This window comes from Lates calcarifer, linkage group LG12, assembly GCF_001640805.2.
Source record: "Lates calcarifer isolate ASB-BC8 linkage group LG12, TLL_Latcal_v3, whole genome shotgun sequence".
Lineage (NCBI taxonomy): Eukaryota > Metazoa > Chordata > Actinopteri > Centropomidae > Lates > Lates calcarifer.
The window spans coordinates 590,343-611,867 of NC_066844.1; the positions used below are offsets into that span (position 1 = coordinate 590,343).

Below are 21,525 nucleotides of genomic sequence, written 5' to 3' on the forward strand. Positions count from 1 at the left end.
ACAGAGTCTGTCTGCTGTTTGCTGCTCAGCAGGTCGAGCACAGAGGCTTTTACAGCTTTAAAGTGAAGTCAAGTAAAACAGTGAAGTTATGAGCCGTAAAACCAAAGCAATGAGCTGAGAGAGGCTAAGATGCTCTGTGATAATATTCTGTAGCTTTGTCATTATGAGAGATCACTCTCACATACGTGCACTGACTTGTTGATATAAAAATATTGATTAGAACAGCTTCAGTCGGGCTCCCACAGCAGCTTCAGCTTTCTATTCAGACATTTCTGGCCGTTGTCCACCATCTTTTTCTAACTATGTGCAGGACCACTGAGACAGGAGACAGTCCCAGGTCCCAGTCAGGTGACTGACACTCTCTGAGGAGATGGTTATCTCTGATGTCCACTGCGAAGAAACAAAATTAAATCAGGACATTGTGAGAATGTTTTGTCAATGATGATCTGGCATCAAGTGTCAGCATTGCTCATGTTAGAAACCAACTATGAAAATACTTTAATTTTAAAACAAACAGAGGCTGCAGGTAGTTTTCCACACCTCATGTGATTTTTACCAGCACTCTTCACTCAGAATGCTCCACATGGCAAATAGCTGGGAGACATTATTCCCTCCTGCTATGTGCTGCCAATGCCGAGTTCAGATGGTATTACGGGGCCCAGTTACCCAGTCAGCATTCTCAACCTCGGAAGAAATGGAAAGCAAATATCTCACAGCATTTTTCTTTGCAATCTTGCTGATTCAGAGATAATAAGGGCAGGTTCCTGAGGGTCTTTTGAAATGTGTCTGTTTTCAGGAAGCTGCAGAATAATAAGCCCTGATTAAATAGATACCTCCAGAGTCTCTTCCTCACATGTGCAGTTGAGGTTTAATCTCACGTCCAAGCCCAAACTGACCTGAAAGTTTGTACAGAGACACATTCGATTAAGACTCATGAAATGAGTCGAGACTCAGAGATTTAACCACAGATTAGTTTCCCTCATTTTGGCCTGAGGAAGTTTGGATATGGGATCAAGTTAAAACTCGTCCTCCTGCTGAGGTGGGTTTATGTTTGGACTTGTTTATTTCTGAGTAAAGCTGTGGACAAGAACAGTTACAAGTTACAACCACGAGAAAAGTCAACGTGCGATTCTACCCTGACGTGGCTGAGTATCGACTGTGTTCAGCAGCAGATCTGTGAAACTGGAAAGATGAAATCTGCTGAGCTTTGGCCTTCACATAAAACTACTGACTGACACTGAGAACATGATGCTGTGAAAACCACATCGAAAATTTCCAAAAAAATAATGAATGAATAAAATTTGCCACCACAAGTAGAACAGGCCTTCTCCGATGTCTGGTATACTTTTATACATCTTATCTATTTCAACATATTGGACTTGGAACACGTTCTCTCATAAATAAAAGAGCAATTTTTGAAAATATGGATCCTCTTTCCTTCTGCAATAAAACCTACTCTGAACTTTTCTCAGTGACTTTTCAGTGGGTTGTGTCTCTTCCTCTGCATCTTATTAAACAGAATCCAATTAAAGGAAATGTATATTTTTCTGATGGAGGCACTTTAGATGTTAGAATTAAGCGCAGTGCAAAAACATGTGCAAAGTTCTGAACAGCTCAGTTCCCAAAATTAACTAGACAGAATTTCAGATGAGTCAGTCAGTGTGAGGTCCTCATTCTTCCAAAGACAATGTTACATGACTGACAGTTCTTCGATAACTTCAACAGCTTCAACAACGCCGCTCTTCACGCTTTACAGCCCCACAGATCAATCTGCTGCCTGATTTAAGCTAAAGCAGAAATGTCTGAGTCAAATAAAAGCAGCACATAGAGACGTCTGTCTGTGAGTTTACATTTTGAGATATGAACCTTTATTTTAATGACATCTCTAACGTGACAGGGTCTACAGGATCTGCTGCTCAGGTCTCTGGGAAACCAAGTCAAGTCTTTGTGTTACACACTGGTTTACAGATCAGGCAGCACCACAGGGATGGAGGCTTGTTTACTCGCGGTAGACGTGGGCGTCAGTCTTTGCCAATCAGTTCACGTCTTCTCATTTACTTTCCAAGTAATAAGCTCCCTGCCACAACACACTGATAGTCCTGTACTGAATGAGAAGAGTCGAGATTCACATTATCCCTGAGAGAAAAGCCCAGATTCAAAATGCAAATATTTGGCAGCTTAAATGTGAAGCTGGTGTTTGTGTTCACGACAGGTGCACCATGGGACTACATGTGTTTTAACCACAGCCATGTTTCAGCCTCCTCTGGGTTCATCAGACTCTGGTGAATAACTGAGACAGAAGTTGAGAGAAACTTTAGATAAGAAACTCTTTCCTGCTAATCAGTCTCCCACCACCTGACTAATCACTCTGGATGTGTCCTCCCTCTGTGTGTGTGTGTGTGTGTGTGTGTGTGTGTGTGCAGGCTCCTATCTTCAACTCCCTGCTGCAAACCAACGCTGTCTAATTATATTACCGACTCTGTATTCATGTGTGTGTGTGTTGTGGATGTGTGTCTGTCGACTGATAGAAGGAACCTCCTGCAATCAATACATGGTGGATTACTCACAAATCTGCAGATAACCCAGAAAGACCTGCACGCGTCTCTCACACACAGAAACAGAGCTCTTCTATCAAATATTTATCAGCTGAGCAGTCGGCTAAGAAGGCCTCGTACCTATTCTTGGATTGATAGCATCAGAAATAAGAGGATTTAGGAGCAATTACCAAATGTGCACAGTGACCAGACTCTCTTAAAGACACAGTCCCTCTGGACTCTTCACTGCAGGACTGTAACTGCACCATATGTCAGACAGCCTGAGGGGATTCACAGCAGTGACTGGATGTTCAGTCAACTGTCGCTCTCCACTGTCCTTCACAGACTGGGCCAGTGTAACATGGATAGACTGAATCTGTATTCACACAGCTGCTGCACGCTGAAAAATCTTCCCTGTCCATCCCATCATTCAGAATCTAGAGCTGAGGCTCAGAGTAAGACCTAATGACAGAGAGAACCTCAGTCCTGGACTTAGGAGTCTGAGATTCCTGAGCTTTGAGCCCTGACTGTGTTATATCAGTGTTAGTTTGACAGGTCATTCACTTCACATTAAACAGTAATAAACATAGAAATAAAGCTGATTTCATGGTAAATGTGACGCTGCAGTTTATCTGAACAGATGACAACTTGTTTGTCAAATAAAAATCACTGTGTCAACATGTTCCTGGTGTTTGGTGCCAGATTTAATCTGCTGCCACTGAACTTATCCTCCCTCCGTCTTGTTTTTCTGATGAAGCATATTGGAGTTAAGAAGACTCTTGATTACGCCGTCTTTGCTTGTTTACCCTGAACCTCAGAGAGCTGAGGTAATGTCGTCACAGTGTGTGATTTTATGCAGCACTCATGATGTGTAACAGCAGTGTCGGCGTCAGTCGGTGTCTGTCCCACCACGCCGGCTCCCTCTTTCATCTTTCTTGTGTTTCCACAGTTAATTCCTTCATGTTTTCTCTGCTCATTACCATTCATAACGAACCAACGGCGGGAGATTAAGGTCCGACACTTTTCCTGAACACTCTTTCAGAAACAACCTGTTGTTAGGATAAAGAGGCTGTTTGGAGCAGCACTGAGAAGGACGGCTGTGCACCTCATTTTATCACAGTTTAAAAACCAGCCCAGATCAGAGAGCGAGGCCTGATCCCATGTGGAAATAATGGACAACTGTTTGTTATTAGCATAGTTAAGAGATTTCTGGGCGTCCTCTGTGCTCCCTGGCAGAGCTGTGTCCTTTAATAATCCCCTAAAAACTCCAGCACATAAATGTCAGGACGCATCCCAACTGGTGAGTTGTGAAGAGTCATCAGATTGCTCTAAATGTCACTGAGATTATTCAGAGAGCAATCAACATCACTCTATACTCTAATTAATTCCTTTCAAGCTTCTGTGACTCACCAGTTTAGATCAGATCTGTTTCATGTTCATCAGTCAGACCGGTTTACTCGGACATGTTTCTGAGCTTTGGAAGCCTTAAGACTGACACAATAGATCTAAATCTGTTCCATCATGTTAATACTGTGGTTTTCATAATCTGACAGTGAGGACGTCCCCTCACATAAAACTGAGATAACTGACCCCCCAAACACAAATATACAAATTACATTCAGGCAAACTGGCAACATTAAAAATGCATTAAACTATGCTGAACTCTCTGTGATCAGCTCCTGGTGTCAGTGTATCATGGATGTTCAGACAGCTCTCAGTGTTTCACTGTGACACTGAAGGAGAGTTAAAAACAGGAGGATTCTGAATGAGGTTCTGCAGTTAGAAAGAACGTCCTTTTTGTGTAATTTCTAAGCTGATTTGTGGATCGACATCAGAGATAATGATCTCCTCTGTGAGGCTAAGTCAGACTGGATCTAAAAATATGAGTTTCATGTCTGTGTGTTCAGATTTATGACTCAGAGAAGGAGTTTGAGATTTGGTGGTAACTGCAGCGGCTGAGCTCTGTGTGTGTGTGTGTGTGTGTGTGTGTGTGTGTGTGTGTGTGTGTGTGTGTGTGTTCTTACCTGCTTCTCTGGAGAGCTGCATGAAGGCGTCCACCCCCTTCTCCCCGTAGCTGCCCTCTGAGGCCACGGTGGACACGTAGTTCCAGCCCATGGCTTTGACGATGTCCACCATGGCCTGAGCCTGGAAACTGTCTGGAGGGACGACCCGGGAGAAGAAGTCGTACCGCCGGTCGTCGCTCAGCTCGGGGGCGGTGGATGCATAGCTGATCTGAGGGATCTGGACGGAGAGAGAGAGGAAAGGAGGAGTTAGGACGGAGGACCCTTTCACACCTGGAACAAAGAGCACCGCAGTCTGTATTATCACTGCATTAAATCATTATGAAGAGTCGACTAAAACCTGAACAAACAGGAGGAATAAAGGAGAAAAAATAAAGTGCAGCTGATAAACACATGCAGTCTAAAAGATTAAAGTGGTTAAAATAAACAGTGACTCTCTGTCAGAGCCAATATCTCTGCGAGTGCGTCCACTGTGATTTAACAAGTCAAATAGAAATGTGGGAGTTGGTAGAAGATTTTCTGTTTGCTGGAAAATGAGTTTGACACAGTAAAGAGTAAAGGTGTTCATGGTAATTACACAAAATCAGCATGAGGTCAGGGATTATTTGATCTCTGTCCATCAAGGTTTTCACTAATGGCCAGTAAAAATTAAATTCCATCCCTCAGGAAAATCTCTGACAAACTCTTAAAGTTGCAAATCCCCTCACCAGATATTTCTTCCAATTACCCTTTGATCTGTTGGGAGTAGAGATGCACTCACACTCTCACATTAGGTGCAGGTTAAAGTTTGATGCATGTTAATGCTCTGCAGCTCAGCCTGTGCAGAAGCTTAAACACTCACCCACAGTTTATCACACACGACGCTTTATTTTGGGATTTTATGTTTCAGAAGAAAAAGAAGAAATAACACGAGGATCAGGGAGGAAACTGGATTTAAAAAATATGATTTACAGCACAAACACTTTTTTTACTTTGAGGAACAGTAGAACATAATCAGCTGCTTATTTGCACTTTCTCCTTATTTTTCTTCAGTTCATTTTACCAGAGACATTTTCTCATTTGTCAACATGGCAACAGAAGATCATGTATTTTAAATAGTGGGGATCACTGTCATCTGCAGAGTGCTGCAACACAGGAACACTCAGTTTCATTAAGACTGGCTGGAATGAATCAGATCAATGAAGACTGTGTTTCACTGAGCGTGACTCCGTCTGATGGACACAGCAGAGAGCTGTCATACAAACCTGACCATCAGGAGCTCATGATTAAAGAATGGAATGATGTGTTTTTTCCTTAAGAAATGCAGAGGAGGTGAGAGACTTCTACTGTGAGCACTCGATAATAATTAACACTCATATTATTAACTTGAGGCTACATGACCAGAGAACAATGTTCAGACACTTCCTGTTTCCAGCCTTCATCCTCAGAGTAATTATCCTGTGTGTGTATCATCGTCCTGCCTCTCCGCTGTGTGGTTGTCGTAGTGTTGTGTCTGTGTCCTGTGCCTCTGGATCCCTTTGTGTTTGCTGTGGGTTTGTTTAGTTTAAATAAACTCTTTAACCTCTGTGTCCGGGTGCTTACTCCTGTGCCCCTTCACCCTAACTGGAACAGCTGTAACTGTACAAACACTTCCCTTCCCATCGTGTAATGAAGACAGACACAGGCCAGTCTTTCTGAGTCTGTCTTAAATTATGTCTATTACTTGTTTTAATGTTTGTTCCTGAGCCCTGTGTCAGATCATTGTGTGCTCCTTTCATTAAATCACACGGCCACAAAAATGAAACACAGCGTGTCTGTTTGTAGAAACTAAAATTAAAATTCAATAGAAAATAGTTGCTGTCTGGTTTCGTTTTCATATTTTCCTGCCTCTGTGAGGACAACTGTGACGCTCACGCCGCCCTGTCAGTGTTGGGCTGGATCCAGTGAGCAGCCGCAGCAGCAGAGCCCCAGGTCTTTACCAGACTGTGCAGCTTTACTGGCTGTGTCCTTGAAATGTGGCTGAAACGTGTTTAAAGTTTTATAGTTTCTGACTCAAGATGTCACAAAGGCCATCTCATCTGGCCTGCAGGGGATGGATGCTGCATCAGACACACACACACACACACACACACACAGAGAGAGAGAGTCATAAAAACACACATTCTGTCACAAATACATAAAAATAAAATGAAAAGCACAGATAAACAAGTTATTGAATGTACTGTAGCACAACCCACATCAATATCTCTCTCACACACACACACACACACAGAGTGGGGTGGTGTTTTTGTGGAGGCCTACAGCATGAAAACACAGTAAAACCTCAGGGAATCAGAAACACCTCCAACCTGCTGTTCCTGCTCTGCACCATTCACACACACACCACACACACACACCACACACACACAGAGGACATCAGGACGGACAGAGAGAACGACCGATCATTTATCCACAGCTACTGGTTTCAGAACAAAAGTTCCTTTAGAGAATAACGAGGCCCTGCATTCACCTCCTGCACCAACAACACTGCATTCAGCAGCCAAGTGGACGATGGACGGACAAAGACAGGACGTCAGGTGGAGTCACCCCAGTGACAGGCTGCCATCATCTCTCTATACATACACATATACAGATACGTTACGTCCCCCCCCCCCCCAAAGAAATAGTTGTTCTTCTGAGCATGATTATCAACCGGACAGAAGTAAGACAACAGGATTGTCTGTGTTTTAAGGCTCAGTCTGACTCTGAGAGCAGCTGCTCTGAGCTGTTACAGGAGAGCGCAGACCTCCTCAGATCTGAGGGCCTGATGTTACAGCTCTCTTCAAGAGCTCTTAAACAGTCTGACGTGGCCTCCTGTAGGCTGGGATCAGCAGCTGGCAGATGTTCCGCTCCTCGTCCTGATAAGGCAGCTGAGGACCAGCAGCTCCACAGCCGGTACCCAGGCGGCCCTCAGACCTGGTCCCGCTCTCAGAGGTAATTCAGAAAGTGGCGTCACGCCGACCACGTCCACCTCCTCAGGCTGAGACAGACACAGCTGCTGGAGGTCAGATCACTGACGAGCACATACACACTGCTCCAGTCACAGATGACCCGAGCTACTGGATCTGTATTACTGTAGCCACACACACACACACACACACACACACACACACACACACACACACACAGCAAAGCAGTGACAGTGGAAAGAAGGAAGGAGGACGGAGTGAGAGAAAGGACTGAATCCCCATCATCTCCAGTGTCCATTAGTCCGTCCCACTGTGTGACATAAAGCACATGAGCCACCTGCGAACAGTCAGATCCTCTAAATGAGCTCCAGTTCCAGGTGGGAGTGGAGACTAATGACAGGCCTGACAGCAGAGAGGGAGGAACACAAGGGAGGAGAAAATCCTGGCCAGAAAAATAAAAGCCGTCAGTCTGACCTGATCCAGGACCTGCTGTCAGACAGATCACAGCGGTCCAGAGGTAGTTCTTATCTTACAGCAGCATTAGTTTAAAATAGGTACAACACTGGAATCTGTCCTAATGAGGACAGTCCTCTCTCTGCGTCTCTGTCTGTCCGTCCCTCTGTCCACTGTAAGACATGGAAACACCATCACAGAGTGAAAATGTTGCCTGAGGAGTTTGGAGAGAGTACAGCGGCCTCTGTGGGACAGCTGATGGGACTCACTGGGTCTGTGGTGGTCACTGTGTGTGTGTGTGTGGGGGGGGGGGGGTCCCACAGCACCAGCATCAGCAGAAACTGACTCAGCTTCAGCGTTGTCGTCTCTGGTCTGAGCCTCGAGGTCGTCAGAGAAAATCAGACAGAGCAAATGGAAGGAGAGGACGCTGAGGTTTAATGAGGTCAAACTGCTCCTCAGTTTACATCTGTGCTCATTTGAAATTCTGGGTCTAATCCACAGTACGTGTCCTCACACGTTGTCCTGCCAGAGCCTCCACTCTGCTGAACTACAACACTCAGATTTTAAACTGGTGTTTGATGACTTCATGACTCTGGTAAAACAAGCGTTTCTGAAAGCAGCAGGCACCGAACCCTGTAACATTCAGCTCGTCAACAGGTCCAAAACCAGACGACAACTTGAATGATAATAACGTTGTCGAATAAGCAGCATGTGTTTCAAGAGGGAGAAGCAGCAAACAAATACACAGAGAGGCAGGTGAGTGATGTGAGGGTAAATGAGATAAAGAAAAAAGAAAAAGCTGTGTGTCTGAACCCAAAGTCTGGCAGAGAACCAAACCCTCCTCTCTCTGCCCCTTTGATAGATTAGACTCATAAGCAGCTTGGTCATCCCTCTCTCCCTCCATCATACCTGCTGGCTTCCCTCTTTCTTCCCCTGGACATGGAAAGGTCAGCACCTTGACAGCTTCAATAAAACACAACCTGCACTACAGTGTGACAATGGCTAAACCCTGCATTGATCCGAGACACAGAGGGAGAAAGAAAGAGAGGGAGAGACGGAGGGAGGGACGGCAAACATGACCTGAGCTGGAAGGTGACAGCAGCTAAAGCTGCATTGATCCAAGACAGACGGCAACAGAGGGGGAGAGAGAGACGCTGAAGACAGAGGGACTGACAGTAAAGGAGGGAAAGGTGGGGACGGAGTGAGAGGAGGAGGAGGGACAGCAAGAATGACAACGCGACAGAGAGAGATCCAGAATTGATTCAAAAGCCCAGAAGCTTCTCTGAACCTGAGCAGAATAAGGAAGTAGTCAAAGTCACTGAGAGAGAAACAAAGAGAGCGTGGGATACACCGAACACGCTTATTGACATTTCCATCTGACATTTGTGCGAGCGTCCGACGGCAGAGGACTTAAAGTTATTGACCTTCTGCTGAACGCTGATGTCTATTAAATGAGTGTGTTTGTCTGGGAGCAGCGCCGGGTGATTTGTGATGGCGGGGAGCGCTCCTGTCCCGCGGCCTTTTGGCTTACATGTACAGGCTGAACCTTCAGTCAGAGGGTCAGGGGGGTCAGGGGTCAGAGGTCAGAGCGTTGGTGAGGATTTACAGGGCACTGTGATGGAGACTTCTCTGTTCCTTTAGCCAGGAGGTGTCCATTAAAATAATACAGCAACAAAGATCCTGTTTCAGTTTAACTGCCTTCTGACAACACTACACAACGTATAGTAAACTGCAGGTAACCATAGCAACAAGGCGTAGGTACCAGAGAAACTCTCGTTGCAGAGGATCTAACTATAGAGACCATCCTGACAGCCTGCGCTCAGCAGCACAAAAACATCCTCAACTTACCGCTGATGGTCAGGACTTACACCATCAACTCCTGACCATCAGTTAGTTCACTGCATGAGGTCAAACCTTAATATAAATCAGAACCATTGTTCTTCCTCACCCTGCTGATAACTGAAATCATCTGTGGCTCGTTAGAGTTAACTGGCCTCACTCAGCTGCTAAAACCTGAAGAAACAAAGTGAAATCACAGGACGAGCTGAAGGATTATCAAAATACTGTACGAGCTTTTTCTAATTAGCACAGCAGCTCTCCAACAGGGCAGCACTGAACATTAATTATACAGATTAAACACTGTATGAAGGCATGTGTGTGTGCGGTGTGTTACGTCATCAGTGGCGGCACTGGTTCCTCTCTCATCACTGTACTCATGCAGCTCTGACACATCTCTATTCTCTATTAATTAGCCAGCGGGCCACATCTGGAACAGTGTGATCTGTGAACCAAATGGAGTCGACAGGGCCTCGGCAGCACATACGGCACCGAGCAGCGAGGCTGGTGTTGATGGACCTGACGTCACTCAGAGGTAATAAGCAGAAGCAGTTCTCATCACAGGGTAAATTTCTGTACATGAATGAACAGGGCAGCGATGTCTCCTTTATATACTGACGTCAAAAAATAAAGATGTTAACAGTTCACCATGAAAAATGTAAATAGTGCTGGGTTTGGTGCTGAGGTCTGTGTTACTGTGAAGATAGGGAGGTGGTCTCTGGTCAGTGGTACAACAGTCCTGCTTCTACTATTACTGCTTCTATTGCAATTTAATAGTCATTACTAGTATTACCACAATTGTGTTACTGATACCACTTTTTTCCATGAATCTGCATTATGCTATGTTTTCCTGTTCCTAGTCTCTCTCTCTCTTTCTCAACCCAACCGGTCGAGGTAAGATGGCCGCCCACCCTGAGTCTGGTTCTGCTCGAGGAAGTGTTTCCTCTCCACTGTCGCCTGGTTCTGCTCAGGGTGGACCTGTTGGGTCTTTTCATTCAGAGTACGGTCTAGACCTGCTCTATATGAGATAACTTCTGCTGTGAACTGGTGCTGTATGAATGAAAGTGTGTTGAATTACATTAACAGCAGATCAGCTGCTGTTGTCAGTGTGTCGTGGATGTTCAGACCACTCTCAGTGCATCACTGTGGTACTTAGAGAATTAGACTTGACCTTATTGATCCCTTTGGGATGACTCCCTCAGGGAAATTGAATAAAAGAATTCTCACCGTCAGGGAATCGAACGCCGGTCTACCACGTGACAGGCAGAGGTACTGTCCACTATACTAACGAGGAGCGGTTACTGAAGGAGAGTTAAAAACAGGAGGATTCTGGGTGAAGTTCTGCAGTCAGGAGGCATCACTTTTCAGATTTCATGTGTGCTCCTCTGTATCTGCTCTAACATGTTTGGAAAAGGCTTTTTTCCTGATGTTTTTACATGTGGACAGTAGCATCGTGTCAGTGCTAACTGGCTGAGAGGATTCTTGAATATTAAGTTGTTACTCGCTACCAAAATCCTTGTCAGCTGCCACCTACACTTAGTCAAGTTTATTTGTATTTCCCACCATTACATCCAGTTTCTCACAGGGCCTGACAGCGGGCAGCTGCTGAGTAAACACAAGGATTCATAAAAATAAAACCAATTCAGTTCTCTCTCAAGTTCCAACGTGGCTTCAGTCAGTTCACCAGAGAGAGTATTTAATATAAAGACCACTCACACTGACGGCAACAGCAACATAATGACTCAGAATCTAATCAACTGACAAACCATTACAAACCATGGCCAGCAGGTTTTAAACACAGAGTTCAGGTTCAAAATGAATGAATGAATGTTATTTTGAGAGGAGAAACAGGTCTAAACTTGGACACTGCAGGCTCCGGTAGTTTGTCTGACGGCAGATTTAGATGTGTGTGTTTCAGTATGAGGGCTAATTCATGTAGAAGATCCAGATTTAACTCTCAGGCACAGATCAGCATCTCTGACTGCAGAGCTCACAGAGGAACCTGCACCTGAGTGAACTTCAGCTACAGCTGTTTGTTTACCTGTACGTCGCCCTCGGCAACACACGGGTGAGGTCATCAGTCGCAGACGACAGCCAAACATATCAGACATGTTAGAAAAATGTCTTTCTTCTTAGTTTATATTCCAGATGTTTAAACTGTCGGGGAGACACAACAAACACGAGCTGCTAATAGGCCCAGACAGCATAACTCACTGTCTCCATGGCAACATGATACTGTACTTCCTGTTTTCACCTGTTCATGTGAAAAGTTTACGACTTTAATGACTGAGATCAAGGCTCTGATTGGCCGACACATCTGACATCACTGCTCGTAGTGTGTGTGTGTGTGTGGTGTGTGTGTGTGTGTGTAACAGAGGGGGAGAAACAGAAACATTGGTCCTAATCATGTTTAATTACAATGACCCTGTGAGCTCAGAGCACAGCAATCACTGATTTCATTACACCATCTCATTTTCTGTGATATCCTCCTTCACACACACACACACAGTCTCACATTTTGGCACAAAAACACACTGATAGAAACACACACGTGTGGGCGCACACATTCATCAACACGCTGTTATTTTCCCAGCCTGCAGACTGATGGGTAAATGAAGCAGAAAGCAACAAGCTACTGCATGGTTATACACTCTGTGACTCACTGGACTCCTGTGTGTGCGTGTGTGTGTGTGTGTGTGTGTGTGTGTGTGTACATTGTTATTATCACTATATTTGTAAAACAGTGTCTCAGCATTCAGCTAGACTGTGATTCACACCAGAGAAAGACTCTGACAAACCCCCTGTGCTGACTGACTCACTTTCTTTATCTGTTTTATCCTCCTCTTCCTCCTCATGTCTTCCTCCTCCTCATCTCCCCTCCTCCTCCACCCCCTCCCCCTCCTCTAATCTTCCTCGTCTGTCTTGGTTTTTTAGTCGGCCTCTTCATCAGTGAGAAACTCATGGAGCAGGGATGAAAGTGGAGCAGTGGCTGAGAGCTCTGACATTTCTCGGACTACATGTGTCACATGTGTTATGAATGGGTTTCTATTTGCCTGCATGTGATGGAGAATGTCTCTGTGCTGCTGCAGTGTATGTGTTTGCAGCTGTGTGGTATTTAAAATGTCTGCTGTGTGTTTCTACCGTCTTACTGCACCAAAATAAATCAAGAAATAAATCCTGCTCCTTCATTTCAATGGGAGCAGGCTCAGGCAGAAATAACTGAGTCATCCACCAAAAGATGAACCTGACTTAACTTTTCTGTTGCAGTGCGGCGTGATCCAGGAGATTTACCCTCCGCCTGCATCGAGCCGCGGCCGGGACCGTACGATAACTGTTCATCTCAGGGTGGAACTGATTCACTGACAATATGAAACCAATAATTCATGTATCCTCAGTACCTGCCAGGCCTGCTACAGACCAGAGGACTGTGGAGGCTGAAACACAGAGGCAGAAGGGTTTTATCAGCAGCTTTCAAACTGAACTATACCAAACATTGTAAAGCTGCTGTGTCTCTCTGTCACAACTGGTTGCTGCAGGTCAAACAGCTTCAGAAACTCCCTCCCCTCACACCTTTTTGATGACGCATTCAGGAGGGGTTTAACTGTCTGAAAGCGACACTCTCCTCTCTGATTGGTCGGCTGTGGAGCTTTGATGTCCTCTCTCAGCTCACCCCCACTCCCCCTGGACATCAGTTTGTTTTGTATTTATTTCTATTTCTATATTTCTATGTATGTTTTGCTGTCATTTCTAGAGCTGCTAAATGCCTCTCGATGTTTTTCAAACAGTGACAATAAAGATCTATTCAGTTCTATGTGAAGAGGCGGGCTGCACCCTGGACAGATCACCTGTCCATCACATCACCACAAAGCTGCATGTCTTTGGACTGTGGGAGGAAGCTGGAGAACCTGCAGAGAACCTTCATGTGTCATAAGAATGAGTTATTTTATAGTATATGTGGAGCTGCCTGTGTGTGAACAGGAAACACACTTCAAATAACTACACTGTGAGTATCACATTTCACCTCCTCACCTACGTCTGTAACAACACTCCCACACTAACGCACAGCCTTACATTTATTTTAACCACAGACACGAAAACTACCTCAGAGTTCAGGACACACACAAGAAAAACCTATTTCAATAAAAACTCAGATAGAGGAATAAATTAGAGGAATTATAAGGATGGCATCACAGAGCTCCATCCACTATCCACATCAAAATACCTGAGACCGATATGAGAGAAGTATTTCTGCAAAGGAATCGTCCACAAAGAGACTCACAAGGTCTCTGCTGAGTGTCTCTGTGTGATTATATATACATGACCTATACTTCCATCCTTGCATAAAGACTAATAATACCTTGGTGCACCCACTTGATTGTCGACTCAAGTGGGTGCAGAGAAAGGTGTTAGATAAGTCGCTGTTGACTGATTCATACAGATGAGATGCAGAAACACACACGCAGATGGCCTCACTTACATTCCTCTGCACCTCCATCACATTAAAAGACCATTCCTGCTTTCTAATATTTGGCACTTCACACACACACACACACACACACACACACGTCCCAGCAGCAGCTCAGTAGCATGCCATTAAATCTGGTCAGGACTCTTTGTGCTTACATAATTCATTAGAAGTGCCAAGACCTTCTCTGTCACTGAGTGGAGTAATCCTATTTAATCTGATGCTGTTAATTCATTTGTCCTACATCGCCCTCGATTCTCACCTCGCTGTCGCCTGAAACAGAGAAGAGGAGGAGGGGGAGGAAAATGTAAGACAGGTGAGGAAGAAGGAGAGGAAAAGGAGGAACAATAAAAGAGGCGACAGAGAGGTGAGGACAGAGTTTGAGGATGAAGGAGAGGAGGTGATTAGAGGAGGAATATTGAAGAGGAGAGACGAGGTGAAGGGTCCAAACGCACTCAAACTTTTAAGTAATGACCTCGCTGCCAATTAAATTTTGAATGACCTCACTTAATTGAATGGCACAGTTCCAGTTACAATGAACATTTTAATTTAGGCTATTTGGGGAGCTGGGAGGAAGGAGCTCCAATTATTTGGCTTGGAAATCATTTGAATAGCACTTGAGAGATTGTAGAGTTTGGATTGGAGCTGCTGAAGGTTTCCTGAGGCGTGGACGCTAACGTTAATCTAACCAACACTGTTTCCTTAACTCTGCTTCACACAGTCAAGATGTAAAACAGTATGACAGTAAATGTAACCAGCTCTCTCTCACTGTAGCACACTGACTGTATATGACGATGGACGACGTCTCCGCCGCCGTCTTACACTGTGACGTCATGTGGAGCCAGAGTCTGTGCAGTAGTGATCTGACCAAACACGAGTCAGTCACAGCTGTCAATCATGGCGTCACACCTGCTAACATGGAGGAGGCAGGGATGATGAGCTATACTGCAGCCAGACACCAGGGGGCGATCCAGATGTTTCAGCTTCCATCTCAGTCTCTGTCATCACAGCTCACTGTTTGTCATCACTGTAGATGCTCGTTGATGTAGTCTTTGATGAATGGTGCTCGTCAGCGTGCAGCGTGGGGATTGGGCCAGATGAAGCTGTTTGGTCACACCTCAGATCTCCTCTCATGATTCTGTGTCTGCAGTGAGAGTGCACCTGGTCTGATGGGTTCAGTGATTTATTGGAGAGCGTGTGGAGGATGTGGGGTAGGATGACATGCTCTGAGGATTGGTCGAATCAGGAGGGAGGAGAGGAGGGAGGTGATGGATGGATGGAGACCTGAGAGCTCGGGGGTTAGATGAAGACTCCTCTCTGGTTTAGAGATGAGGGAGAAGGAAGACTGTGCTGTTAATGAGGAGGTGGGCTGTGGACAGTGATGGTTTCTATGATGCGTCGTGATGCAGACGTGGATGACTCTGCATCGATTACAGCCTGCTGACGTTACTTGTCGATTCTCCGACAATAAAGTTCTAAAGTTCAAAATGACCTCCTGTTAGCGACATGAGACGCAGCAAACAGCAAACAGAGCCATATGTATCAACCAGCTCCGTCCTTTCACAACACGTCCTTTTGTTCACTCGTTCTTTATTTCTGTCTCTTTCTGGCTCCATTTCTTCACCTCTCTCTCTCTCTCTCTCTCTCAGCCAGGTACTCCACTCTCTGTGGTCTGCCCAGAACCCATTAAGCAATCATCAACAAAATGGCAGCTCATTCATTCATTTTGTTTTGATGCCTCCCACACACCACACACACACACACACACACACATATTGATCTCGTGGTTACATGGTGTGAATACACTGCATTCAATTGCAAAGTGCCTCTAAGAGCAGCAGCATTCTGCTAAAAGCAGCAATGAAACACTTGACTGTTGAGTGGATATGCTCCAGGCTCAGTATCGCTCTCTCACATAAACACACACACTCCTCTCTCCACAGCATCCAGCTCTCTGTGGGCTTTTTAAATGTCGTTCAGCTCAGCGCCAGGCGTGTTTCACAGAGATAGTTGCTTCACACAACAGCACTGACAATGAATCTCCCCTCAGTGATTTGCTCTGGTGATGCCGGTCCATCCTCGACACAGCTAGCTCACTAGCTATCACAGGCCAGATTAAGCTCGGTCCCCTGCCTGCCGAGCACGTTGAAGCGGAGACAGATTACACTCCCGGACCGTCGAGATGGCCTGGAAAGCTGAGGCGCTTGGTTTGAGACGGCTCTGTGATCGTCACAGTGCTGAGAGGTGCAGTGTTCGATAAAAAGGTCTAAATGAGTGAATGAAATGATCTGCGATTGTCTCGCAGCACTAACTATGAGTGTGCATGTGTGTGTGTGTTGCTGCAGTGCTGAACACAACAACACAACAAAGATTACATGTCTTAAAATGGGAGGAAGATTTCACACCACTGTCAGAGAGACGCAGAGTTCAGGAGCAGACTAACATCTGGATGTGTGAGCTGCTGTCATCTACACACTGGCTCTCTCCTCAGTGTCGTCAGGAAAGTTCATATTAATATCACCCATGAGGTAAACCTGGAAACATTTTCTAATTAAAGCATTCATTTGCCAAAGTAATTACCTCATTAGAGGAAGCTGATACATTTAAAACAGTATATCATTGTAATTATGAGGAGAGGAGGCAACAGGCAGCTGCTCATTAAACATTATTCAGGTTTACTTTGGTCACAAACCAGAGCACTGGACCAAAGGAAAAGTGACCTGATGATGGCGCTAGAGGCAAAGTCAGAGGATGATGAGACTTGTTACAGTTCATCCTGAGGGGAACACGAACATCTGAAACACACTTCATCACAGCGAGATGTTTCAGTCGGAACCAAAATGGCCGACCGAGTTCACCAATTCAAAAAGAACCAGATCATTTTAGAATAAAAAGATTTGAACATACAACAGATAAAACTCTGTTATAAATAACTAAACTCATAATGGGGTGTGTTTGCAATCCTGTAGTGGTACTTCTACTAAAGTAAAGTATCTGATTACTTCCTCTGTACTGCCTGCATGTACTCCAACTTACACTAAACATGCACACAGTGTAATATGTTGTGAGCCTACACACACTCTCACACACACTCTGAGAACATAATTACACTCTCACACACAGATACATGACAGCAGGTGAGTAAATTTGATTATGAGAGTGTTATCCTGACCATATGTGCCGTATTTGCCCGTCAGCCTGAGCCATCAGAGCTGTTTACTACACAGCTCCTATAAACTCTGATTTATAGACGTCTGCTATAAAAACATGTATTCTCCTGTGGCTCGGAGAGCTTTATCAACTTTACGAGGGTCTAATGAAAACATCATTACTGCTGCAGTCTCACAAACATGGAGGCACTTCCAAGGTTTTAGTGAGCAGTTTTAAAAGGTCTAATGAAACATGTAAATATACAGATACACAGCACACTGACCGTCTGTGATGTTTCTGTTTGACGTTAGAAAAAAAGTTTAAACAGCCACTGTTTCTGCTCCACTCTGTGTCCATGACAGTATTTGTGTGTGACACCTGCTACGTAAGTGAGAACACTTTGAGCTCAGTCAAACTCCCGTGTCACGGCCATTTTCCAGTTTTAAAGAAGTCTAAAAGTAATGCAAAAGGCTGCACGCTGTGAGAACCGGGCCGGGCTGTCGCCAAGAGAAGCTTTTACTCGCTCACATAATTGCCCGCTGACCATTTTTCATACACTCGCCCATACAAGTCCCCTGCCAGCCTCTCTCCTGATCGAGCCACAGTCAATTCACTTTCACTTCACTCTGCGTTCAATATGTTTAACACCTGCCGCTCGCTGCTGTGTCTCGGGGCTCTCAAGGCTTAAGCAGAGGGAAACATGTGGGTATAATGAGCAGATAAAACAGAGGGAGGGAGAGGAGGACAACAAAGATGATTGAGGGAAGTGAAGAGCAAGCTTTCCTCATCTCTGGAGAAATATCCTACAAAGATCCCTTTTTAACAGCCGGAGACGCTGCCTGTTTTATTTCCGACCTGCGAGTGTCCTCGTGGATCAGGCTGTCCTATAAACACACGCCACTGGGCAGGAAAACAACTAAACTGCATGAAATCAGTCGACGTGAATCAAAGCAGCACCACAAACACACAGAACCTCTTCCTTGTTATTCATTATTGAGAGTGACGATGGTGCGGTTCTCTGTGTTATTCTGGGTCAGGAATAAAGGCCTTCGTCTGCTTTTACACTGGATGATGCTCATCTTTTTCTTTAGCTAGAAAAACACTGTGATCACATTTCTTATGTCTGCAGCTTCCAGGCTTCAGTTTCAGTGAAAATATCTACTCACACAACCTCAAGGACTGCGACACTGATTTAGCAGGAGAGCAGCATGACATTTACACAAACATGGAGGGATTATTACTCTCACAAAAACAGAAAGGAATGGAATATATGATATGAATCTGAGTTTCTGACCTGTCAGCAGCTGGTCTGCAGGGTTAGAACACGACTCTCCGAGACACACACACCGAAACCAAGAGCGTCTCCAGCTAACAACAAGCTAACCAGCTACAACCAGGTAACAGCCTGCTGAGCTAACTAGCATGATGCTATCACTGACAGCAAACACCACACAACACTACACAACACAACAACACAACAACACACAACAACACACAACACAACACAACAACACAACAACACAACAACACAACACTACAACACAACAACACAACAACAACAACAACACAACAACAACACAACAACACAACACAACACAACACAACACAACAACACAACAACACAACACAACACAACAACACACAACAACACTACAACACAACAACACAACACAACAACACAACACAACACAACAACACAACACACAACAACACAACAACACAACACAACACAACACAACACAACACACCACACCACAGAGCACACAGTCCAGATTCAGCTCTCACTTTTCTTTCAGTCTGAACTGGAACTGGCTGCGGTGTCGGCCATCTTTTTCACTTCCTGTTTCACGCTCCACCCGTTTTTTTATGGCAGCTCAGTTACCATAGCAACAACTGACTTCACCTGCCAACAAACCCCAACAGCCGACCTCCACAGGACGGGGACTGGACTGTGGCTCTGCAGGTTTGAGCCTGTTCCTGAGCCTCTGACGACAACACAGGACTAATGAATACAAATCTATGTTTTCAATTAAAAGCTTATTGCTGCTGGGAAAAGTAATTTTCACAAATGAAAACTCCAGAGTAAAAAAACTAATCAGCTTTTAAATTTCCCATCACCTGCAGCTGCAGTGATTTCTGTCCAGGTTTTATTCAAGGTTTCATCTTCAGAGAAAATCACAGTGGAAATAAGAATAAAGTCCTGGATTCATCTGCTGAATGAAAACTGAACGCCATAAAAGCATCACTGTGAAAGTCCTCAGAAAGGAACGAATGCTTGTATAAAGGTCTGGAGAAATAAAGTGTCGGAGGTGTTGGTTAGTTTGTTCTGTGTAAGACTCCTGAAAAATAAAGGTCATCTTCTTGTTATGGCGTCTCTCTGAACGAGGAGCAGAAGTCATTTTCTTACGGCTCATTCCACTGAGCTACAGAGCGAAGAATAAAAGAGGGTCCTCTCTCTGTGTCATCGTCCTTCTTCATGCTCCTGTTCCCATCGAAGGCCGTGGCAGAGGGCCCAAACTGCAGATAGAGACAACAGTGGCAGCTCTGCCAGAGTTTGAGTCAGACAGATTAAATATTAAATGGCCAATCATCCACTGAGTGTCTGTGGGGACGCAGCACCCGAGGCCCCGAGCAGGAGACAAATATAACCGAGAGACAGACAGGAGCTGCAGATATGAAGGCAGACAGATGCTAACGGAGACACACAGAAACTCATCTGGACGTTTGGCTAACGAAGACGACGTTCAGAGACAGAGACTTTTTAGCTGATTTTACACCAGTGGACCGGAGTGAACTCAGAGAGACTCCTCATCCAGACTGAAGAGGAAGAGACGATAACACATGCATCTGCTCGTTTATCCCTGCTGAACATTTGGCTCTGAGTTCATTCAAAACTGATTTAATTAAGACACACACGTCCCAGACCAGGTGTCCAACAGAGTCCAGATGGACACGTTCCTCAGGTCGTATTTAACAGGATCACATAACACACTTAAGGTACAGCAGTCAGGAGGCAGCTGGAGAAGTTCTACTGAGTCCAATCAGCCTCATACGAGAACAATTTCACACTCTGATCCTAAACCTCGCTTCTTTTTTCCTGACACTTGTCTGACAGCTACCACCTGCTCATGAGATCTGACCCATACTATGATCATCAGACACCTCTGAGGTGTCTAGACAAGTCTTGGCACTGGGCAGCCATCTTCACCCTTCGGGCATCTCAGGCTAACAGGACCGAGCTCCTGTCAACGGTCACCAGGACATAAAAACTACAATCAACAGTTACATCTGATAAAAACCAGGTTAATAAAATGTAAAGCCTTTTGTCCACAGGTCATATTTCAGTTACAGTATTTCATACAGTATGCACGAGGTTTAACTACAGAGAAACATGAAGAGCTTCTGGCCACAGAGCTTCAAGTCGACTGTTAATAAACACAAAGAGCAGCGGAGGATCATGGGAAGGCTAGTCCTGCAGGTAAAATCTAAAAACATTGTTCCGCCTCAGACTGACTGTCGTCAGTGAACGTATGGACTGGTTGTGTCGTGTTTATCTTTATGTGTTTGTCATGTTTTCCCTCCGGGGACGACACAGACGTGAGGCGGTTTACAGTAACATCACTGAGCCATTCATTGGACAGTAATGACTACGAAATGATCAGACTGACATTTATCCACAGGAGGAGAACACTCTGATGTCTCCGGCTGATTGTTGAATCAGATGCTAAACACTGATTCCAGTGGGACAGTTATTATTTTCACAGCCTCAAAAAAGACACAAGAAGATCCAGTAAGGTCTTTTCAAAGTAAAACTTCTAATGAACATTAATGCAGCAGCACACGTCCTTTACTGATCATTATGTCCTGATTATATGACTCAGTAATAACCTGAGTCACGTCAGTTCTATTCACCCATCAGATGGAGCGAATGTAATCCTGGTTTCCATGATCCCTCTGACACTCGTTTGCTCCCGACTGAAACTCATTCCCCAACTTTGCCGAGTTGTTCTCCAGAACTCAGACATGAATTATGAATTGATTTCCTGCAACAGTGGAGAAAATGTAATGACGAGTTATCACATTACCACACATCCAAACTCTGGCTGATGAATGAAGGAGCCGACCACAGAGTCTAATGA

General features: G+C 44.9%; 1 protein-coding gene across 3 annotated transcripts in view; it reads right to left on the reverse strand.

The window, feature by feature from the left end:
• The window catches only part of LOC108884963 (metabotropic glutamate receptor 7), a 189,972-nt gene that overhangs the window by 115,625 nt on the left and 52,822 nt on the right, over positions 1-21,525 (reverse strand). For all 3 annotated transcript variants that reach the window (XM_051074565.1, XM_018679118.2, XM_018679119.2), the window contains one exon: positions 4,559-4,775. In XM_051074565.1, coding sequence (XP_050930522.1) covers positions 4,559-4,670 — 112 coding nt within the window. In that variant the 5' untranslated portion in view covers positions 4,671-4,775. The remainder of the gene's footprint in view (positions 1-4,558; positions 4,776-21,525) is intronic.